The sequence below is a fragment of the Felis catus genome, chromosome A2 (assembly GCF_018350175.1).
Source record: "Felis catus isolate Fca126 chromosome A2, F.catus_Fca126_mat1.0, whole genome shotgun sequence".
Taxonomy (NCBI): Eukaryota; Metazoa; Chordata; class Mammalia; order Carnivora; family Felidae; genus Felis; species Felis catus.
This window is the reverse complement of record NC_058369.1, coordinates 60,812,492-60,831,654: the sequence shown is the minus strand read 5'-3', so window position 1 is coordinate 60,831,654 and position 19,163 is coordinate 60,812,492. Positions and strand designations below refer to the sequence as shown.

At 41.4% G+C, this 19,163-nt stretch overlaps 1 protein-coding gene across 13 annotated transcripts in view; it reads right to left on the bottom strand.

The window, feature by feature from the left end:
• The window catches only part of LOC101081454 (solute carrier family 41 member 3), an 837,990-nt gene that overhangs the window by 69,997 nt on the left and 748,830 nt on the right, over positions 1–19,163 (bottom strand). For all 13 annotated transcript variants that reach the window (XM_045052060.1, XM_045052063.1, XM_023249803.2 and 10 more), the window contains 2 exons: positions 9,943–10,014; positions 4,052–4,196 (listed from right to left, as the gene is read on the bottom strand). In XM_045052060.1, coding sequence (XP_044907995.1) covers positions 4,052–4,196; positions 9,943–10,014 — 217 coding nt within the window. The remainder of the gene's footprint in view (positions 1–4,051; positions 4,197–9,942; positions 10,015–19,163) is intronic.

Here is a 19,163-nt window from a genome sequence, read left to right as displayed (position 1 = left end):
AAGATCAGAGCAGAAATAAATAATATAGAATCTAAAAAAACTGTAGAGCAGTTTAACGAAACCAAGAGTTGGTTTTTTGAAAAAATAAACAAAATTGACAAACCTCTAGCCAGGCTTCTCAAAAAGAAAAGGGAGATGACCCAAATAGATAAAATCATGAATGAAAATGGAATTATTACAACCAATCCCTCAGAGATACAAATAATTATCAGGGAATACTATGAAAAATTATATGCCAACAAATTGGACAACCTGGAAGAAATGGACAAATTCCTAAACACCCACACTCTTCCAAAACTCAATCAGGTGGAAATAGAAAGCTTGAACAAACACATAACCAGCAAAGAAATTGAAACGGTTATCAAAAATCTCCCAACAAATAAGAGTCCAGGACCAGATGGTTTCCCAGGGGAGTTCTACCAGACGTTTAAAGCAGAGATAATACCTATCCTTCTCAAGCTATTCCAAGAAGTAGAAAGGGAAGGAAAACTTCCAGACTCATTTCATGAAGCCAGTATTACTTTGATTCCTAAACCAGACAGAGACCCAGTAAAAAAAGAGAACTACAGGCCAGTATCCCTGATGAATATGGATGCAAAAATTCTCAGTAAGAATCTAGCAAATCCAATTCAATGGCATATAGAAAGAATTATTCACCATGATCAAGTGGGATTCATTCCTGGAATGCAGGGCTGGTTCAACATTCACAAATCAATCAACGTGATACATCACATTAATAAAAGAAAAGATAAGAACCATATGATCCTGTCAATCGATCCAGAAAAGGCCTTTGACAAAATCCAGAACCCTTTCTTAATAAAAACCCTTGAGAAAGTCGGGATACAAGGAACATACTTAAAGATCATAAAAGCCATTTATGAAAAGCCCACAGCTAACATCATCCTCAATGGGGAAAAACTGAGAGCTTTTTCCCTGAGATCAGGAACATGACAGGGATGCCCACTCTCATTGCTGTTGTTTAACATAGTGTTGGAAGTGCTAGCATCAGCAATCAGACAACAAAAGGAAATCAAAGGCATCCAAATTGGCAAAGATGAAGTCAAGCTTTCGCTTTTTGCAGATGACATGATATTATACATGGAAAATCCGATAGACTCCACCAGAAGTCTGCTAGAACTGATACATAAATTCAGCAAAGTTGCAGGATACAAAATCAATGTACAGAAATCAGTTGCATTCTTATACACTAACAATGAAGCAACAGAAAGACAAATAAAGAAACGGATCCCACTCACAATTGCACCAAGAAGCCTAAAATACCTAGGGACAAATCTAACCAAAGGTGTAAAAGATCTGTATGCTGAAAAGTATAGAAAGCTTATGAAGGAAATTGAAGAAGATATAAAGAAATGGAAAGACATTCCCTGCTCATGGATTGGAAGAATAAATATTGTCAAAATGTCAATACTACCCAAAGCTATCTACACATTCAATGCAATCCCAATCAAAATTGCACCAGCATTCTTCTCGAAACTAGAACAAGCAATCCTAAAATTCATATGGAACCACAAAAGGCCCCGAATAGCCAAAGTAATTTTGAAGAAGACCAAAGCAGGAGGCATCACAATCCCAGACTTTAGCCTCTACTACAAAGCTGTAATCATCAAGACAGCATGGTATTGGCACAAAAACAGACACATAGACCAATGGAATAGAGTAGAAACCCCAGAACTAGACCCACAAACGTATGGCCAACTCATTTTTGACAAAGCAGGAAAGAACATCCAATGGAAAAACACAGTCTCTTTAACAAATGGTGCTGGGAGAACTGGACAGCAACATGCAGAAGGTTGAAACTAGACCACTTTGTCACACCATTCACAAAAATAAACTCAAAATGGATAAAGGACCTGAATGTGAGACAGGAAACCATCAAAACCCTAGAGGAGAAAGCAGGAAAAGACCTCTCTGACCTCAGCCGTAGCAATCTCTTACTCGACACATCCCCAAAGGCAAGGGAATTAAAAGCAAAAATGAATTACTGGGACCTTATGAAGATAAAAAGCTTCTGCACAGCAAAGGTAACAACCAACAAATCTAAAAGGCAACCAATGGAATGGGAAAAGATATTTGCAAATGACATACCAGACAAAGGGCTAGTATCCAAAATCTATAAAGAGCTCACCAAACTCCACCCCGAAAAACAAATAACCTAGTGAAGAAATGGGCAGAAAACATGAATAGACACTTCTCTAAAGAAGACATCCAGATGGCCAACAGGCACATGAAAAGATGCTCAATGTTGCTCCTCATCAGGGAAATACAAATCAAAACCACACTCAGATATCACCACATGCCAGTCAGAGTGGCCAAAATGAACAAATCAGGAGACTATAGATGCCAGCAAGGATGTGGAGAAACGGGAACCCTCTTGCACTGTTGGTGGGAATGCAAATTGGTTCAGCCGCTCTGGAAAGCAGTGTGGAGGTTCCTCAGAAAATTAAAAATAGACCTACCCTATGACCCAGCAATAGCACTGCTAGGAATTTACCCAAGGGATACGGGAGTACTGATGCATAGGGGCACTTGTACCCCAATGTTTATAGCAGCACTCTCAACAATAGCCAAATTATGGAAATAGCCTAAATGCCCATCAACTGATGAATGGATAAAGAAATTGTGGTTTATATACACAATGGAGTACTACATGGCAATAAGAACGAAATATAGCTCTTTGTAGTAACATGGATGGAACTGGAGAGTGTGATGCTAAGTGAAATAAGCCATACAGAGAAAGACAGATACCATATGGTTTCACTCTTATGTGGATCCTGAGAAAATTAACAGAAACCCATGGAGGAGGGGAAGGAAAAAAAAAAAAAAAGAGGTTAGAGTGGGAGAGAGCCAAAGCATAAGAGACTGTTAAAAACTGAGAACAAACTGAGGGTTGACGGGGGGTGGGAGGGAGGGGTGGGTGGGTGATGGGTATTGAGGAGGGCACCTTTTGGGATGAGCACTGGGTGTTGTATGGAAACCAATTTGACAATAAATTTAATATATTGGAAAACAAACAAACAAATAAACAAACAAAAAATTTGCTATGTGCTTGCATACTGATGTCTCACCCCAAACCAGTACATACACATCATAAAACAGTACAGTTACTCACCAGTGCATCCCCTCCACTGCACCAGTACCTGGCACACAGTAGACACTCAGTAAGTACTGAGTAAGGAGTGAATGGGGGGACATTCTATGGTAATTGCATGGCAACCGTGGTTGCCCCTGAAATGGGTGAGCTCCCTGAAGACAGGGTTGTTTGTCACTCCTTATGTGTTCCATCTTCTGCAGACATGGAGGAAGCATCTGATGCATGGCAGGCGGTGTGACAGGAGCAGAATAGGAGAAGCCCTATTCTAACAGGGCACCTCTCTGAGGAGCTGACATTCTAGCAAAGGGGTGAGACAGAAAAGAATGAAGAAAATGAAGTGAACAATTGCAGATGTTTATAAGTGCTCAATAAGGAAAACAGGTGCAGAGTGCAGAAGAGCATGTTAGCAGCTGGGAAGAAGGACAGAGGGCAGAACTTGAGTGAGTCAGAAAAGACCTCTCTGCAGAGATGAAATTGAGGCTAATGCTAGAGTCTTGCTCCCTACAGGACTGCAGATGCCAGAATCTTCCACAGGCATATTCGCAAGCTGTGCTCAAGTAACATTTAAAGACTGACTGACTGAATGAGTGAATGAATGGATGGAGAATGGATGAACAGATGAATGTGTCCACTGAGCAAAGGCCAGTTCTCTGAACAAGCAGAGGGAAGAGAAATGGAGTCAGCAGCTCACTCCTGCACACATACATTGCCTAGGAAAGGACTCATTGTCCTCCTTGCCCATCCATAACGTGGGGCTTGGAGATTTAACTAACAGGCTCTCCACCACCCTCTGGCAGGACATGTGAGGCCCCACCATTAGTGCACCCATCTTCCACATCTCAAGGAACTGAAACACAAAGAGTTGAGAGCAGAGTACTGAGGAATGGAGGACAGAGAGAGCTAGGAGGGGGTGGTAACTGGGGTGGGGGCACAGCTCACCTAAGGCAAATGCAGCGAGAAAGGCGGTGATGACACTGCTGGCACACAGCAACTCCACCTTCACAAAGTCCAACTCCTCCCTAGACATAGCACCCAGCAGCAGGGCAGCCACAGCAGCCAGGAACCCCACAACAGTGGCCTGCACCTGTCAGGGCAGAAATCAGAAACATGAGGAAAGGTGTCTCTGACCATCATTGTTCCTCCCTGCCTTTCCCTCTGCCTCCTCTCTGACCTTGAGGTCACCCAACCTCCTTTCCTCACCCTAAAATTTGCCAACAGCCCCTCCAACCTGGAAAAAACAAACACCTCGCTTTAATCCAACTCCCTTGAAAACTATTGTTTTCTTGTTCTGCAACTTGTTTGATGCCATTTTCCATCACAAAATCTTCACCTCCTACTCAGCCCTTGGCCAAGGGCCACCAGTCTCTTGCTCATGGCTCCTCTCACTGGTCTGGGCAAAAGTGCTCTGTAACCCCCAGCTGCTCAGACAAGCAACTTCCCCTGCAATGTGGAAATCCACGATCCACAGCTACGCCTTGGAAGTCTCTGTGCACACTCTATCTCTCTCCCAGACTTTCCTTCCTTGGCAATTGCCCTTCATGCTGGTGGCCCTCTTTCTCTGCATTCTCCCCCATCCCGGCTGCAATTCCCATCTCATCTCAGTGGCGTCACACCTCTGCTGCTCGTGCAGGCCAGTACCATGAGGTGCCCAGATCTCAGTATCAATACTGGCATGTTATCAGTACAGTTGACCCTTGACCAACAGTGGCACTAGGGGCACCAACACTGTGTAAAGTTGAAAACCTGTGTATAACTTGTCACTCCCTCAAAACTTCACTACTAACAGCCTACTGCTGATCAGAAGCGTTACCCATAACACAAACTTGATTCACACATATTTTGTATGCTATATTATATACTGTATTCTCATAATAAAGTAAGCTAGAGAAAAAAATTAAGAATATCATAAGGAATCATACATTTATAGTACTGTATTTATGAAAACAAATCTGCCTATAAGTGGACCCATGCAGTTCAAACCCATATGGTTCAAGGATCAACTGTAATTCAAATGTCTCAATGGAAACATGCTGTATTATTAAAGAAGCCTAAAAAAACAAAGAACTCTACCATATATATGGATGAAAATGTTCCCCAAGTTAACCCACGTGATTCCAGTGAAAGTCCCAACAAGACTTTTCATGGCACTTGACAATTTATCTTAAGTTCCACAAAGATGAGTAGATGTGCAAGAACAGCCAAGACACCTTGAGAAAAAAGATCAAGAGGGAGTTTGGCACATTCATTATCAATATTTAGTTTTAAGGCTACTGTAATTAAAACAGGGTGGTACTGGCACAAAAATAGACAAATAGATCAGCAGGACAGACTGGAGTCCAGGAATACCATCAAGAATAGATGAAAATTAAATATGGAAATTTAATATGATAAAGGTGGCATTTCTAATCAGTATGGAATGGGTGCATACTGAATAAATGGGGTAAGGAAAAGTGGATACCTAGGGGAAAAAAAAGGATTCCTACATTATACCATTCATACACACACCCCACTAAACATAAAACCTAATGTATGAAAAGAAAAAATATAGGATAATGTGTTTCAGATTTTGGATTAAATACTCCTTCTGAAGATGTGTAAAATCTCTGAAGAAAAATGAAATAAGCTGTATATAAATCCAAGTATGACTTCTATGTGATACCACAAACTTCAAAGACAGAAACTGAGTAGGAGAAAATATCTCCATTTATAAGTAATAAAGGGTTAGTGATCAAAATCATGAAGTCCATTTTACAAAGCAATGCCAACTTTTGTTTTTTTAATGTTTATTTATTTTTGAAGGGGAGAGAGACAGAACATGAGCAGGAGAAGAGCAGAGAGAGAGAGGGAGACACAGAATCTGAAGCAGGCTCCAGGCTCTGAGCTGTCAGCACAGAGCCTGATGTGGGGCTTGAACTCATGAACTGCAAGATCATGACCTGAGCCAAAGTCAGATGTTTAACAGACTCAGCCACCCAGGCACCCCAGGCAATGCCAACTTTTTTTTTTTAACATTTATTTATTTTTGAGAGAGAGACAGAGCATGAACGGGGGGAGGGTCAGAGAGAGGGAGACACAGAATCTGAAACAGGCTCCAGGCTCTGAGCTGTCAGCACAGAGGCCGACGTGGGACTCGAACTCATGGACCGCGAGATCATGACCTGAGCCAAAGTTGGCCGCTTAACCGACTGAGCCACCCAAGCGCCCAGACGCCAACTTTTTAAAAAAGATAACCCAACAGAAAAATGTACAAGGAGTATAAATTGACAAGATACAGAAAAGGAAATACAAATGGCTAAAAAGCAAACAAAAATGTGACCAGCTTCCCAAGTAATAGGAAAAAAAATTTAATCCCAATTTGAAAGTAGGTATCTTATTTCTTTGTAATTGATGTTGGTGTTCCTCTACGAAAAGGTCAGTGCCCTCTCAGTTTTGGCGGGGGTGGGTGTGGAACTCAGCAGGTGCTAAGCCCTTGTCTGTGCTTATCCAATTAATGAATCAATCAATGAGTCATGGGTACACTATATTTATCCCCCAGACTAGGTAAAATTAAAATTTAAAAGGTTTAGGGGCACTGGGTGGCTTAGTCGGTTAAGCATCTGACTCTTGCTTTCAGCTCAGTTCATGATCTCAAGGTTCATGGGTTCGAGTCCTGCAGTGGGCTCTGTGCCATCTATGCGGAGCCTGCTTGGGATTCTTTCTCTCCCTCCCTCTCTGCCCCTCCCCTGCTCTCTCTCTCCCTCAGAAATAAATAAACATTAGATAAATTTTTAAAAATTTAAAAGGTTGATAATATAAAATACACATTGACAAATATGTGGGAAAACGGTTCTCTTACATATAGATGGTGGTAAAATTGGTACAGGAATCCTGGGAGGAAACTTGGCTACAATTTACCCATATACCTTATGATCTAGCATTTTCTCAGTACAACATTTGCACATGTGAACAAAGAACCACGTAATAATAAGAATAATGACTGGAGCTGACATTTCCTGAGTGCTATCTGCTATTCTAAGTGATTTTCATTCATTAAGTCATTCTTAAAAGTACAAGTTACAGAATTATATGTACAGCATAATACTTTTTGTGCTTAAAAAAAAAAAAAAAACACAGAAAGACAGGGACACCTAGCTGGCTCAGCTGGAAGAGCATGTGACTCTTGACTTTGGGTCGTGAGTTTAAGCCCCAGGTTGGGTGTAGACATTACTTAAATAAAACAATATTAAAAAAAAAAACACAGGAAGTCATAGCATATATTGTCTATGGCCACATATACCTATATGGCAAATACAAAGTAGTTTAGAAGAATACTTTCAATGCTGGTGAGGTTATGGAGAAGCTAATAATTAAAACATTAACACTGGTGCTATTACTTAATACTAAGCACTGAAATGTTTTATATCCTTTTTGGAAAAATCTAGATCTTTAAATTTTTCATACCTTGTGAACTTGTGGGAAGTTATCTTCAGAAATTCGTGCAAAAAGAGAACAATGTCATTGTGGTGTAATTTATTGAGCAGAAGCCTACAAACAATTTTATGTGCACCCATGTGATGAAGGTCGAATGAGGTGGGATAGGGCTGAATTTGGACAGTTTGCAACGGCCCTGTTGGACCAGCTCTTAGTGGCTGCACTTCAGTCTTACTAGTTGAGTTACTGGGTCCTACCAGTTGTTAAAAATCACTCATGGGTATATTTTAAATATTACTGTCGGGTGTATTTGTGATAGAATATGAAGTTAGTAAAAGTTCAATTATGAAATTTATTGGACCATGTGTGACTCAATGTTAAGCTCCTTAACAAACAGAAGAGACAAACTTATATCCATGCTATGAACCAGAATGTGCCAAGCCAGTGTCTGGCCCAGGTCAGGACTTAATGAATGTTGGTTGAGAATCGATCATGTGGAAATGTGCATGCATATGGACAAGGATTTGGAAACTTGTAGCTCAGGCATTTATTACCTGCCCCTTGCCAGCCTCTCTGTTAAGGGCATCACGAGCATCTCATTTAATATTCAAAGCTCTTCAGCCATAGGCCATGGTCCTGGCACAGGTGACTTGGCTCAAGTGGAGAAGGCAGACATCTACACACAGAATTTCAACCAGGTCAGCTGCAGCTGCATGTGCAAGGCCCCAAAGAGTACCTGGTGTCGGGCTGGAACTGAGACTTGATTGGAACTTCATTGCCGGAAGAACAAGAAGAGACAGGACATTCCAAGGAAAGGCAACCACACACACAAAGGCAGCAGGTGTGGGGTACATGAGGCTATGGAAGGGAAAGGACCAGACCAGGAGTACCTTTGGGCCAGGCCTACACTTTGACAAGTATGAACCAACAAAGGAGCTTCAGGAGGAGGCAGTTTGATCAGCTCTAGGATTTAGAAAAGGTCACTCAGGTGTCCAAGCAGAGGGGAGCCAGAGGGGAAGGAACCTGGGGCAATGAAGAGGTTTGATGTCAGTGATGCAGGAGACCAAGAGGCCAAGGCAAGGAAGAAAAGAAGCAGGGCTGGATTTAAATACAGCTCAGAGGCAGACTCCTCCGCGAGTGGTCATAAAGTTGAGGAGCAGAGATGCTGAGAGAGACTCGGTCTCAGGCTTGATTAATGGGAAGACTCCTCACTAGGCACAGCTACCATGATTGGGAGTTTACCACATGTGGACAGGTGCCATGGCCTTACATGATTGCAACCTCACAACAGACCATCTTACAGATAAGGTGAGGTGATTTGCCCAAGGGTCTACCCCCAAAATGAACTTTCAACCATCAAACTCTTTGGGATTGGGGACTTCACAAGAGGTAAGTGTGAGGAGATAAGGTGATGATGTCAGATCTGGCTAAGGTGTTTCAGGGATACTTTGGGGAGGGGCAAATGGAGATGCCCCGCAGACAGCCAGAAACAGTGGCTCTAGAACCCAGGTGAGAGGTAAAGTGGATATCCACCTACTCTGATGGACAGGGAGATACAGCTAAGCAAGTCTTGTGTGGTCTGCCCAAGGCCAACCTGTTGATAAATGACAGCCTTAACACCAGCCTGTCTGATCTTAGAGTCCAGGTGCTTTGTGCAGCCTCAGGCTGCCCCCAGCCAAAGAAGCCCAGAAGGTTCTGGATAAAACTACTTCCTCTCTTGTCCTGAGCCAATCTCTTCCCAGTCTCCCCCTGCCCTAGGCTTCCTGATTTTGTAATACTCTGAGACTCCTCGGATGAAAACTTAGCCCAATTAGGGTCTATTAAAAGGAGGTTCAAGTTTGAACAAGCATGAAACATTTAAGGGACAAAGGTGTGGGGGTTGGAGGATATCCTGCAAAAGCTGAGAAGGCACAGGCTGAGAGGCAGGAGTGGGGCCAAGGAGGAACTTCCAGACAGGAAGAATCTCCAGAAACTATAAGCAGGATCATATGCACGAGGCAGTCAGAGGGTACACCAATTAGGATGTCAGTGACTTTGGCAAGCATAGCTTAAGTCAAGACAGTGGGAAGAGAAGGCAGTTAGCCCTGTCCATGCTATGAGAAACAGGAGTAAGTAAGTATAGGTGAATCTTTCAATAAGTCTGTCTTGGAAAGAAGGAGGTAAAGAAGCTGGAGGGAACTTGGGTTCCAAGAAGAGGCATCTACACTCCGGTGCCAGTGCCTGTAGTTGGGCTGATCCTCCAGCTGCCACATGAGTGTGGTCTGGTGGTTACAGAATGGATGAGGGGCCCATTCCCAAAGCTCAGTCTGGAGTACAGGGACAAGGGCTCACTTAGTCTTTGCTCTTCCTACCTGGAGCAGGCCTGACTGCAGATTCAAAGCAGGAAGGAGATTCATCAAATGGACAAAGGGGAGAGTCACCTGAATGAGGGCGAGGTTACTGCTGATAACTCTGTGCTGTTCTTGGGTGTCATCAATTTGTCCAGTGTTGGCCTAGGATGAAAAGAAAAGGGCAAAGGGTAAGTCTGGCTGGTCAAAAAGCCACGTGAAGCCTTCCTGGAAAACGCAATCTCTCAGGAAAGAAATCAGCAAATACCATTTCATTAACACCAGAACAAATTATTCTGCCCAACTTTCAAAACTGATGTGGGATGGGAAGGTAAGACACATATCCCTTTGAGAATAAGATGGTGTCATGAACCATCTCTCCCATACTTGAGTATTCAAGCACACACAGAGGTAAGCGTCACCAACAATTTCAGAGCCACCTCTCAAACTCATCCATGGGCAGCAGGGGGAGGACCCCTGCTGAGAAGCTGGTTTGCATCCTCAGCTAGGTCTTCAGCTATGTTCTCCTCAGCACCTGCAATCCCTTTTCCCACTAACAGCAAATCACATCTCAGCTGACCACTAACCTCCTCAATCTCACTTCTGCAAATCATCCCATTTAAGAAATGTTTAAGTCCTTCTTAGGATAAAAAAACATGATCAGAAATACAATTTTCTCCTCTAAAAAATGGTAGTCGGCTTCTAATTTCATAGCATTTTACTGCAAAATTCAAGATGTAGATAAGAAAAGGTTTCAAGCAAATATACTTTTCTAGCTCCTTTGAAATTAGTTCATTATGTTCCTGAACTCCAAAGAAAAAATAAAATTACTTTTCATTTTCAAATAAGGGGAGGCTTTTCTTTTCAGCATGATGGAAACCTCAGGTGTAGCACACGCCATGGAGCCAGGTGACTTTTACTTCACACAGGTAGATTAATATGCATCTTGGGAGTACCCACCGGGACAAGGGACTAAGGTGGAACAGAACACAGCTACACAGCTTGCCACACACCAAACATGCAAGGCCAACAGGCTCATTTCCCTTCTCTGCTCCATGCTATGCTGGGTGCTTGCTGGACTCAACCAGCGCATTTACTGTGTCCTATCAATCCACCAACTCTAACCCGGTACTCATCAGATAAGGGGGAGCTACCAGCCCATGACACCTGAGTATTAATTAGAAGGGCATTCCTTCCTCAATGGCTGAATTGGAAAGGGAGTGATGCCAAGAGGTGCAGCAGGAGGACTGGAGGGCTGGGGAGCTTGCAGAACTCATACAAATAAGGAAGGAGGAGGACCTGAGGGAAAGAAGCTGTGAGAAGGGGTGAGATGGTAAGGAAATAGGATTTCAGAGCATGTGGAATGGATGGCCCATTTTCCAGTGGGGAACAGACCAAGGCAGCAAAAGGTAGGGAAGGAAGCAGGGCAGAACCAGACTAGCAGGATAACCCACAGGGAGGGGGCACTTGGGAGCAGGTCTCCATCAAGGTAGATGGATACTGCTTTACCCTGGAATGGTGGTCCCAGAAATGTCCGGGTAAGAGCTGGAGAGACAAAGCCAGTCCAAGCACAGGCTCAGTGGCTTTTTGCTAAGAATGTAAAGAGAAAATCAGTGGGAATTTGGGACATCTATTATGGAGACTGACCTAGATTCATCTCAGTGGGAGACGTTTAGGGAGGCCGTTCCCAAATGTTCATTTGGATAACACAGACTTGAACATTTTAAAATGTCTTTTAATGTCTTACAAGTATAAATTGCTATGTGAAATCCTATGGGGTCCTATATCAGTTCTAGATTTTCTAAATCTTTTCTTATTGGCTACATCATAACAGGTTGCTTTAACGGATTCAGACCATGAAGATGACATATCCTCCGGGCACCTCTCTGGGTCTGGATTGTACCTGGAAGGCTGACCCATATAGATGCATATACAAGCTCCCTTGCCCTATTGCTTCTGGTTCATTTTGGTCAGTGGGGAGTCACGGAAAGTCACTGGAGGGACAGCAAGAGTGAGGGTGGGGTATAAGCATTTCTGTGCCCTTCCCACTGCCCCAGTGGCTGCGCTCCTCCACACAGACCTGCAGCACCAGCCAGATGGCTCTTTCCTACAGCTCTCCCAGGTTCTGAGAATCATCCCTACCTCTACCCATCCTCTTGCCCCTTTCAGCTTAGAAAGATCATCACTTCCTCTTATTGCCAGTCTTAGGGTGATTCACTGCCCTTTTGCAGTTTCCCATAATCCTGCCCACAATGTGGTCAACTCTTCATTAAACCCTGCTCAGCTCCCATCTGTATGTGCCACCTCTCTCCTGCCAGGATCCTGACTTATCCACTGAGTTTTATCTTCATAAGGACACTTAGCCTATTCACAATAAAAAAAAAAACCCAATCTGTCATTATTTTGTATATTTTTTCCCAATAACAAATATACCAATTATTTTCCAATAACAAAAAAAAGACTTACTGGATTAAGATGGAGGACTGAATGTTTTACTATCCTTCCTAACCAAACTGAAGGATAGGGAAAGACAATCTTTTTATTTTGAATTAATTTTAGACTTCAAAGGAGTTCCAAAGTTAATATACTTTCCTATATACCCTTCACTCAGCTTCTCCTGATTTTAACACCTTATATAACCACAGGACAATTATCAACTGAGACATTAAGGCTAGTACAACTCTATTAACTAAATGACAGAACATACTCAGATGCCTCCAGTTTCTTCACTAGTGTCCTATTTCTGTCCCAGGCTGCCCATGTAGCTAGTCATCATGTCTCCTTGGTTTCTTTCAATATGTGGCAGTTCCTCACCTTTCATTGTCTTTCATGACCTTGACACTCTTGAAGAGTACTTGATTAGATATTTTGTACAATGTCTCTCAAATGGGTTTGTCTGGTGTTTCCTCATGATTACACTGAGATTATTGGGTTTTGAGGGAAATCAGGCTATAGAGGTATAGTGCTTTTCTCTTCACATGGTATTTGGAGAGCTGTCATACCAACATGGCTGATGAGATGTGGCCTTAACCTTGGTCCTTGGTTCAGGTGGTGTCTGCCAGGATTCTCCACTATAAACTTACTGTGTTTCCCTTCCAATACTCTGTTATTTACTAGTGAGTCATTAGGCCCATTCCATATTCAAGGCAAGGGAATCCAGCTTCACCTCCTAGAGAACAACGTATCAAAGATTTGAGGACATCTACAAACTACTATAGTGATTCACAAGTATTTGGGGAGATAGTTTGGGGCCAAGCAAAGACCTTATTTCTCCTTCAAGTGCCACCTACTAATTCATTAGTGGATTTTGCCTGTGATCAGTATGGTATTCTTCTAATGGTGATTTTATATTCCTTCATTCTTTGCACATAAAATTTTCTCTGAGATACAGAGGTCCCTTCTCCCCCTCTTAAATCATTTATTTACATGGTATGATTGGACTCATGGGTATTTATTTTATTCTTGAGGTCATAATACTATTATATTTATTTTGTCACTAACACTGCTCCCACTGTGGCCATTTGGGAGCTCATTAAGGTTGTCTTTCTGACATGCACCCACATGCTGTTTAGTACTTCCTTACTTTCTGGCACTATCTGATACTCCAGGTACATCTTGTATTTTCTCTGCCCCAGTTCTAAGATGAGCCATTTTCCCAAGAATGTTGGCTTCTTTTATTGAAGAATGGTATCAGAAATCAAGACCTAGATGGCAGATGTGTTAGGTGCCACTGGGATGGTACTGCTTCTAGGTTCTGTTAGTGGGAGAGCTAGGAAATGTATGTATGGATCCTAACCCATGTATGTACACATACCCATGTCTATTGTTGTACCTATCTGCATACATATTAAAACAAATGTGAGTCCATATTCATATTTCTGAGTCAAACCCAGGATCATAGGGTTAATTCTAGCATTGAGGAAATGATTTTTAAAATGGACACAAGTTGTGGAAAATAAAAAGAGGTATCTATAGTTTAACACAGCTTAAGAGGGCATCCCTAAATAATGTAAAGCAGGAGTTAGGTTGGAGGAAGGACCCATAACCAAAAGGTCTACTGCACAAAGCAGAGGTAGCCCTGGGGATGATGGGAGCAGAAGGGAGCCTGGGACAACTGAAAGGGCTTTGGCCCAGAGAGCAGAGCAGGAACATCCAGAACAGTTGGCCTCTTCCCTTGTCTGCCAACAATGAGACACCTGGCCATTGGGCTCTAAGCAGAAGTAGTGTGTGTGTGTGTGTGTGTGTGTGTGTGTGTGTGTGTGTGTGTGTGTTGGGGTTAAAAAGGCAAAGCAGTGCCCAGAGTGGCCATGATAAGATGGACAAAGAGTCTCTAGACCCATAAGCCCAGTTACTGGCACATACTTCCAGGTAACCTATTTTGACTCACCCCCCCCCCCCCAATCACTACAAGTATCCTCCTCTAAAGGAGAGCATTCAGAGATTCACACAGTAAGAGGAAAGCTAAAACAAAATGATGCTCAACCAACCAAAAATCACTGTTCATGAAAGGAAGGTCACAATCATGAAAGAGATTCATCAGACTCAACAAATGGAAGCACAAAAGTCTAAGGAAACAGTCAAAACAGGAAACTGAATAAGACTCTAGAGCAAGCAAATTAACAGATGTGGGAGAATGGTGCTTCCGTAAGTGAAAAGACAATTTTAAATTCTAGAAAGTACAAACGTGATCTCTGAATTTAAAAGAGAGGATTAAAAAAAAAGACAGAAACAAACAAAAGCTCTTCATTAGATGACCTCAATAACACAATGGTCAGAGAGATGGAAAGTGATTTAGTGAAATAAAACATCAAGCAGAAGTATTCCCCCAGACCAGTAACAAATACAAGAAATGTGAAAAGAAAGTTAAGGAACTCGGAAGGTAGATTCAGAAGTTGCATTGTGCACCCAATAGTAGTAGTAGGGGGTAGGGGGTGGGGTGACAGAAAGAATGAATACCAAAATATTATAAGTAACAGCAGCAACAAGGTTTCCATAGAACTGAAGACAGGCATAACCCTTTAGATAGAAAAATCTAAGATATATGTAAGGTAATGAGAAAAGGCCTTTGCCAGAGACATGATGAACATAGCTGATAAAGAGAAATATACCAAAAAGTCCAGATAGAAAGGTGAACAAATAATCTAAAAGAAATTAGATTCTAAAACTAATGGGGCTTCCAGGGGGGCATGGCTGGCTCAGTCAGTAGAGCATGTAACTCTCGATATGAGAGTTGTGCGTTTGAGCCCCCCAATGGGTATAGACATTACTTAAAAATAAAATTTTATTTTTAAAAATTATGAGGCTTCCATCAGCCACACTGACCACAAGAAGACCCTGAAAATATGCCTCAGTACTGACGGAAAATAATTGTGAACCATGCATTCTCTACCCTTCCAGGTTGGCATCCAATTGTGAAGATAAAATATTGTCATACTGCAAATGTCCACAAAGTTCACTTCCAACAAATCCTATCTGATTACTAGAAGACACACTAAAGTAAAACAAAAAAACAAATTTAAAATAAAAGTGAGGGAGAATGATATCAGCAAGATGGAAGGCTAGGAAGCTCCAGGCCTCATTCCCCCCATGCAAATGCCAAGTAAAACAAGAGACTGACCAAAACAGCTTTGTGAGAGCTCTAGAAACCAGCCAAGGATTTGCAAAATCAAGTGACCACTCACCAAGAAAAACCCACACTTAGAACAGTAGAAAATCCAACAGTGTCTTTGCTTATCCTTGCACCACTTCCTCCTTGGTACAGAGTAGTGCAGTGCATGGTGCCTTCCTCAGGATAGAAGGAAAACAGTGGACCAGTTTGCAACATCCTGGCCCTCCTGGAGGATACCTGAGGGTGTAGTTTCCATTTTGCCGGACTTGGAGATCAAAGGAAAAGGTGGCATAGTTTGGATATCAGTTTCCAGGCTGCTGAAACCCTGTATCCGGGGTGCTGGATACAGTACAGCTGCAGGGAATTGCAGGCCCATGCATGCCTGGGGCAAAGACTATAGACGGAAAAGTACAATAAAGCATGTAAGTCCCCAAGGAGAAGCAATGTTGAGTTTTTTAGGGTAATTAAAATGTTTTTAAAGAAAATTTTCAATGTTTATTTACTTTGAGAGGGAGAGAGAGAACAAGCTGGATAGGGACAGAGAGGGAGACACAGAATGCAAAGCCAGCTCCAGGCTCTGACCTGTCAGCACAGAGACTGACACAGGGCTCAAACTCACTAACCATGAGATCATGACCTGAGCCAAAGTTGGATGCTCACCCGACTGAGCCACCCAAGCACCCAAGGTAATTAAAACATTTAATAGCAGCCATGTGTGGTGAATTGGAATGGAAAAAAAAGTACACATACAGGCCCAGGGAAGACACATGCCCACAAAAAGCCTGAAAAGACTTTAAGCCTTCACACCAGACTGATTAGTGAAGGTCCTCCCTTTCATGAGCAAGTCTGCAAAGACTGGGAGAGGTAGCTATTTTCTCAAATGCCAATTTTTCGACAAAAGATGAGAAGGCAGGGAGTGCCTGGGTAGCTCAGTTGGATAGGCATCTGACTTCAGCTCAGGTCATGATCTCATGGTAGATGAGCTTGAGCCCTCTTTGGGTGAGCACAAATCCCACTTTGGGTGAGCCCCACTTTTCTCACTCTCTTATTTAATAAAGACTTTATTTTTTTTTTAACATTTATTTATTTTTGCGACAGAGAGAGACAGAGCATGAACGGGGGAGGGTCAGAGAGAGAGAGAGACACAGAATCGGAAGCAGGCTCCAGGCTCCGAGCCATCAGCCCAGAGCCTGACGCGGGGCTCGAACTCACGGACCGCGAGATCGTGACTTGGCTGAAGTCGGACGCTTAACCGACTGCGCCACCCAGGCGCCCCTAATAAGGACTTTAAAATAACTGTCTTACATATGTTCAAAGAACTAAAGGAGGACATGGATAGAGATCTAGGGAAATGATGAGAACAAAATGAGAATATCTACAAAGAGAAACTTCTACAAAGGAACCAAGAAAAATATGCAGCTGGAAAATATAATCACTGAATTGAAAAATTCACTAGAGGGGTTCAATAGCAGACTCAAACAGGAAGAAGAATGAATCAGTGAATTTGAAGATAATGTCATTTGAAATTATCAAGTCTCAGAAACAACAACAAAAAAAATGAAGGAAAGTGAACAGAGAGCCTACAGGACTTATAGGGCACCATCAATCAGATCCATCCATCCATCCATCCATCCACCCATCCATCCATCCATCTCATGTGTTTCCCAGAAAGGGAAGAGAGACAAAAAGGGGCAGAGAACTTATTTGAATAAATAATGGCCAAATTTCCCCAAATTTGAGGAAATCCATGCATATCCAAATGCAAAAAGGTCAACAAACCCAAGGAGGACAAACTCAAAGAGGCCCACACCAAGAAACATTATAACCAAACCACTGAAAGTCAGAGTCAAAGAGATAATCTTGAAAGATACAAGAGAAAAGACTCCTTACAAATACAGGATCTTCAGTAAGATATCAGATTTCTCAGGGGAAACCATGCAGGTCAGAAGGTAGTGGGATAATATATTTAAATATATTTTTTGCTGGAAGAAAAAATAAAATTCACCAAAAGTTCTATATACAGCAGAACTGTACTGCAAAAAAAAAAACCCACAAAAAACAAAACAAACAAAAAAACAACAACAGAGAGAGAGAGAGAGAGAGAGAGAGAGAGAAACGAGAGCATTCCTAAATGAATAAAAGCTGAGGGAGAGTTCAATACCACTAGACCTGCCCTAGAAGAAGTCCTTCAAGTTAAAATGCCAGGACTTTAGACATGCTAAAATGAGCCCTTCAAGTTAAAATGAAAGGACACTCAAGACAGGAACTCAAAGCTGTATGGAAATATAAAGTTATCCAGTACAGGTAAATATTTGGATAAATATAAAAACCTGTATTATTTTAATTGTGCTTTGTAACTCCATTTTTTATTCTTTTATATAATTTAAAAAGCAAAAGCATAAAAATAATGAAACTATGCTAATGGATACTCTAATAAAAATAGATATTTTGTGACATCAGTAACATAAAATCAAGGGGTAGAAGAGGGCAGAGGTATAAAGGAGTAGACTTTTTTATGTGATTGAACTTAACTATTATCAGTTTAAAATACATTGTTGTAATTTTAGGATGCTATATGTCATCACTATGGTAATCACAAAGAAAATAACTATAGAATACAAACAAACAAAAAAACAAAACGACAAGAGAATCAAAATGTATTGCTATAAAAAATCACCTAATCATACAGAAAGACATTAAGGAAAGAAATAAGGGACAAAAATAAAGCTGTAAGACATACAGAAAACCAATTTTAAAAATGGCAATAATAAGTCCTTACCTATCTGTAATTACTTCATTATAAATAGGTTAAACTCCCCAATCAGAAGACATAGACTGGCAGAATTAAGAAAAAAAATGGGTCCAAATACATGCTTTCTACAAAACACTCCCTTCAGATTTGGGAGATGCCTAGGTTGAAAATGAAAGGATGGAAATATCTCATGCAAAGAGCAACCCAGAGAGCAGGAGTTGCTATATTATTAGCAGACAAAATAGACTTTCCATTTAAAACTGTTGTAAGAAACAAACAAGGATATTATTTGATGGTAAAGGGGTCAAATCATCAAGAAGATATAACAATTATAAATGCACCAAATATCAGAGCTCTTAAACAAATGCAAACACTGACAGACATGAAAGGAGAAATGGACAGCTCTACTATGATAGTTGAAGACTTTCAATAATGGACAGAACAACCAGGCAGAAGACAAATAAGGAAATAGAGTATATGACTAACAATATGGAATGACTGGACCAAACAGGCATAGATAGAACACCCCACCCAAAAATAGAACGCAAATTTTTCTTAAGTAGCCTTGAAACATTCTCCTAGATGAACCATATGTTACCCCACAAAACAGGTTTCAATAAATTTTTAAACACTGAAATCATATAAAATATCTTTTCCAGTCACATTAGAATGAAACTAGAAATCAATAGCATGACAACTAGAAAATCAGCAAATACATGAAGATCAAAAAAAATTACTCTTCACAACCAATGGATCAAATAAGAAATCACAACAGAAATAGGAAATATATTCAGATAATTAAAATGGAAACACAACATACCAAAACTTAAGAGATACACTTAACACAGTACTAAGCTGGATATTTCTAGCTGTAAACAGTCTTAAATTAAAAAAAATAATAATCTCAGTCAACCACCAAAAATGACAACTTAAAAAATGTGAAAGAGAAGGGGC